Consider the following 5,464-nt stretch of genomic DNA (forward strand, 5'->3'; position numbering starts at 1 on the left):
TAGAGATAATAAACGGAAAGATGTTAATTCCGCAAATGCCACGGGTCGTCAGCAGCACACCAGGGATCACCAGTGTTTCGGCCATTTAAGTGCTGTACACCTCCCCCTGGCTGGCCGGTGCTGCGTTGGGATCCCCTTGACGGCACCCCCATGGCATTTCAAAGAAAAGAAAAGAAAAGAAAAGAAAAAAAAAAGGGATTGGCATCAATCACCTCTCCTCACTCTCAAACACTCTCTCTACACCCCCTATTCCCACCACCCCCCAAGCCTTCCCTACTATCCATGCAGATCCTGTCTCTGCTGCCCCACAAATTCTCCTGATCCACCTTTCCCCGTCCCTACCACCTATTCCCATCCCTCTGACCCACCTCCTTACCGATCGACCAGCATATCCCCTGCACCCCACCTCTACAGTATGCACCTCCGCTCTCCACCCCCTTTTCTCACACTCCTCCCTCAACTCAGCATACCTATCCAACTTTCTTTCCCTTGCCTCATCCATCCTTGTCTCCCATGGCACAGTCAGCTCCACCATTGCTAACCTGTGCACAGACCTAGCTACCAGCACCATGTCCGGCCGAAGGGCAGTTACTACCACCTCCTCTGGCACTGTACGGTTTCCCTCATCCACCCGCACCTCCCAATCATCCCCCGCTGCTAAGATTCCCCCACCATCATCCCTCTGACCCTTCTTTCTCACACTGCATATCACACCCTCCTTCACAAACCGGATTCCCCTCACCCTAGGAGGCCCATTCTTCTTCCTTGCCTCCACTGCCACCCTCGCCACCTCCGCCATCTCCTTCAACACTTGGTTATGCCTCCATGTATAGGCCTGTAATAGACCTCCACATGCTGACAAAATGTGCTCTAGTGAGCCCTTCGCCCTGTTGCAGACCCTGCATCCACCATCCTCCACAATGCCCCATCTCTGAAGATTTACTGGAGACGGCAAAACATCAAAGGTGGAACTGATCATGAAGCGCACAGCTCCAGAGGACATTGACCAAAGGTCATTCCATGACACCTTCCTCTGCTCCACCCCTTCCCATCGGGTCCATGCTCCCTGCACTCCCTGCTGTACAGCCTTGGCAAAGCGGTACTCCTCCTCCTTCTCCTTAACCGCCTCCACCACCAACTCCCTCCTACCCTTCCTGCCTTGCTTGCTGTACCATCTAACACCCTGATGGAACCCGACCCCTTTCCGACCCACCTGAACCGCACCCTGCATCTCCTTCCACTTTGCCATTGCCACTGCCTCGTCCGCAGCCTCCTCCGCCCTCCACTTCCTCCCTGTGCGGATCGGTGGCCTAACTCCTGCTATTACCTGGTCCTTTGACTCCCTCATCATCATCACTAGCCTAACCTTGCCAGCTTTAAACTCCTCCACCACTGACGTCATAGGCAATTGCAACCTGCCTGATCTGCAAAAGAATGCCAGATCTGTAAGCATTCTTGGAACGCCTAACCACTTCCGGTAGTACGAGTTCATCTTCTGCTGCATCCTCTCAACCCTGGACACTGCCACCTCGTACACCTGCAGTTGCCACATGATCCGTGGTAGCAAGCCAAACTGGCAGCACCACACCTTCGCATTCCCAGGGATGAGTGTCCTGTCCACCCTCTTCAACCACTCCACCACTTTCTCATAGATCTGAACTCCTCGGTGCCTGTCATTCAACTTGCCCTCATACCACCGCCCAAGGCTCTTTACCCCCTGCTCAGTGACCTGAGGGATATCTTCTCCCCCAATCTGAAAACTCCTTGCGACCACCTTCCCCTTCCGCACTGACACTGAGCGGCTCTTCTTGGCCTTGAACTTCATCCGTGTCCAGGCCACCAACTCCTCTAACCTATGGAGGCCATCTTTGACCTGGGTCTCGTTGCCAGACACGATTGTGAGATCATCCATGAAAGCCCTAATCGATGGCACAACCACATCTGCAGCCAGCATCAACCCCTCAATTCTCGGGGCCACACACCGGGTTAACACTTCCATCCCAAGGAAAAACAGCAGCGGCGAGACTGGACACCCCATGGGGATGCCAATTTCTAGCGCTTGCCATTCTGTTGTGTAAGTCTGGGTCGTGAATCTCATCCTGAACTGGCTGTAGTAGCTCTGCACCATCTCCCGGATCACCCTAGGGACCCAGAAAAACTCAAGAGCAAAGCTGAGATACCTGTGAGGAACTGATCCATATGCATTTGCAAGATCAAACCAGATGACATCCACATCCTCCTTCTCACGTTTGCACCTCTGGATTGACTCCCAAATCATCTGGACATGCTCCGTGCACCCAGGGAAACCTGGTATCCCTGCCTTCTGTATAGAGGTGTCCACAAACTTGTTCTTCATGACAAATGCTGACAACCGCCTCGCTAAGACACTAAAGAAGATCTTACCATCCACGTTGAGAAGCGAAATCGGTCAAAACTGGCCAATGCCTTTGGCATCCCTCTCCTTTGGGATATATACCCCTTCTGCCACACACCAGCTGACTGGAACAATCCGCTCCCGCCATAGCACCCTTAGGATCCGCCACAGCACCCTTCGGACACGAGGACAGTACTTGAACAGCTTGTAGGACAAGCCATTCTGCCCAGCTGCACTGCCAGCTCGGGCCTTTTTAACCACGGCTTCAACCTCCCACAACTTCAACTCACTCAAGTCAAAACTGACCTCTGGCTCCTGTGGCCTCAATAGCCCTGCCACCCCAGTAAAAGGCTCCCCTCTCCTCCCATCACAGTATGTGGCCTTCAGATGCCTCTCGAGCTCTTCCTTCGACACCTCCAAACTTCCTGAAACCCCTTCCTCAAACAACCTCTTTGTGAACCTGTGCGGATTCTTATAGAACTCCCTCCTCTCCCTCCTCCTCCTCCTCCGCTTCCTACACTGATATTCGGCCCTCCTAACATCCGCATACCTCTTCTTCAGGTCCTCATACAGACCCTTCAGACTAGCCCTTTCTCCGTCTGCCTGCCTCCACCTACGCCGCAAGCTCTTCTTCTCCGCCCTCAATTGGGCCATCAACCGCTGTCTCCTCGACCCTGATTTTCCAAAATCCCCCTCTACATTCCCCCCACCTCCACTACCCACAGGCTTTATCCCAAACTCTTCTGCACAAGCCCCATAACACAACCCCTCTAACATACGCATCTTCTTTTCAACACTCCCAGCCAATTCCACTTTCAAAACTCCCGCAAGCTTGATGTCAAAAAGCTCCCACTTATCACTTCTCGCCGGTGGCCAAGCAATCGGCTCCTTCCGCTCAAACACAGCATGTAGAGCATGCTGAGGGTCTCCGGCTCTGTGGTCTGAAACCTGACTGGGACCTCCCACTGTCTCACCCAGCTCAGTGCTGGTGCAGTCACGCCCTACTGCCACTCTTCCACAGCTCGTTCTTGCTCTGTGAACTGCCACACCTCTCTTCCCCTTGAACCTCCTCCCGCATCCCGCACACACACCCTCTTGATCTTTGTTCATTGTATTGAAACATATTGATACATTCAATGTAATATAATGAGGTAGATGTTTTCCCAAGTGTTAATTGACGGATCATTCTGGTCACCTGGTCTACGCAAGTTGACCTTTTGTTTTGAACATGGTTAATGAATTCCATTCATTGTTACGTCGAGCGAGCATTTATGCATGATGTCTCTTTGAAAACGAGTGAAGTGCCTAACCAACTGAGATAAAACAGAAAGGTCATTGGTACCCATGTGCACATAAGCTAACTCCGAACCGGGGGAGTGTGTCACGAAGAATTGAAGTCGACCTTAAAAGCTAAGATTGACTTAAAATTATGGTAGGCAATGTGTGACTTCAGTAATATTCTAACTTTCATATAAGAATGACAATTTTAAAAACTTGTCATAAAGGTATTAATCAACAAAATAAAGTAAGGGATAAAGGATTTGTTTCTTTAAATTTTGATAACAATTCAAAGAGGATTCTGAAAACATCAGATAAAACTGAAAAAGAAAACAACGACATACTAGAATTCAAAGTAAATCTTGACTTGAAAGTTCGACTTCAATTCTTCGTGGAACACCCTCCTGACTTATAACCACAAGACAGGCAACGACATATACGGACCGTATCTCATCGGGAAATGTCTCGACGAATCTGTATGAAAAGAGGCTAAAATAACAGTTACATAAGACTAGGGTATTTTTTTATGAACACATTCCTGTCCACATACAAATCTGAAAGGCTGTAGCAATAAATTTCATATTCTCTCATACGTCCAAATTTCTTTTACTGTATTCACTTTCAAGGTGCTTAACTGATGATAATTCTTGTCTGCAATATAACTGATATCAAATATATTTATTTGTACAGTATATACATATTCATTTTCACCTGCTTGTACATAATGATTATTGCTACTTTGTAATATCTTTTTTTTTCTCATATGAATAAGGAATATAAATGAAATGATTGCATGTAAATACCCAAAATATTTCTACATGATAAAATAAAAACTTGATACTAATTTGAATTACCCGCTTATAATGTACAGAGTTACTATTATAGTATTTCCGACCTGCAGAATCTTACATAAGCAAATTACGCTTGTCGTCGCTTATAAGATGTAAGTGACGTATTCTATTCAAATGATGTCAGCTATGTCTATATCTGCATGTTTGGTATAGCTGTTCAGAACATCACTTTAAGGCCACTGTTTACCATTGGGAGCAGTGATATACACTGTATAAAAATGTACGAGTTATCACATTTGATGTATTATATGTAGGTCAGTTGTATCACAAAACATCTACCATAAACACATTTCTCAATAAAGCCTAAAAACATACATGACATAAGGAGATATAACTGTTTTTCTAAATAAAGCATAACTGTAGACGGTTTATTCTGGAAACTATTTTGATAAAACTATATTTCACATTTTGTATATTAAACAATATTTTTAACATTGATTATACTGATTAACATGTTTAAATTGATTGTTTCGACTCACATTTCAGAACTATTTCGAAGAACTAAAGGTGGTTTTGTGTTTCATCTGCAAATGGTAAATAATGCCTTTAATGATATAGATTTTCTTATTCAGTTCACAGCTTGTTTTTCCAAATACCTTTTGGAGTGATGTCATGTTGTTTTTTTTATGTAAATATCACATTGTGCATGGTAACAATAGCATAGAGCATTGTGTGTTTTTGCCATGATTATTTTAGAATGTGACATTGCGTCAATAATTGTTTTTTCGACTGCATTCTATTCAAATCAGTTACACTACCAACATAACATTTGAGAAAATTAAGACTAATGGACAACAAGGATTATCATGATCAGCACACTGGGATGAATTGGAATGAAAATTTTATGTACAGCAAATCGATGAGAACAGCATGGCTACCGTGATGTGATTTTTCATACGGCTGCCAATTGCTGGTGCTTTGAAGACTTGTATACAAAATGATGGTATGTTTCATAGGCATA

General features: G+C 45.8%; 1 protein-coding gene across 1 annotated transcript; it reads right to left on the reverse strand.

The window, feature by feature from the left end:
• Positions 1–208: 208 nt before the first annotated feature.
• Positions 209–2,356, reverse strand: LOC140232900 (uncharacterized). Its single transcript, XM_072313012.1, has one exon. It carries the CDS (start codon positions 2,354–2,356, stop codon positions 209–211), a length of 2,148 nt encoding a protein of 715 aa, XP_072169113.1.
• Between the last annotated feature and the right edge of the window lie 3,108 nt (positions 2,357–5,464).

This window comes from Diadema setosum, chromosome 9, assembly GCF_964275005.1.
Source record: "Diadema setosum chromosome 9, eeDiaSeto1, whole genome shotgun sequence".
NCBI classification, from domain to species: domain Eukaryota; kingdom Metazoa; phylum Echinodermata; class Echinoidea; order Diadematoida; family Diadematidae; genus Diadema; species Diadema setosum.

Coding starts and splice junctions, on each gene's coding strand:
- LOC140232900 (XM_072313012.1), bottom strand. CDS start 2,356: ATGAAGAACAAGTTTGTGGACACCTCTATACAGAAGGCAGGGATACCA.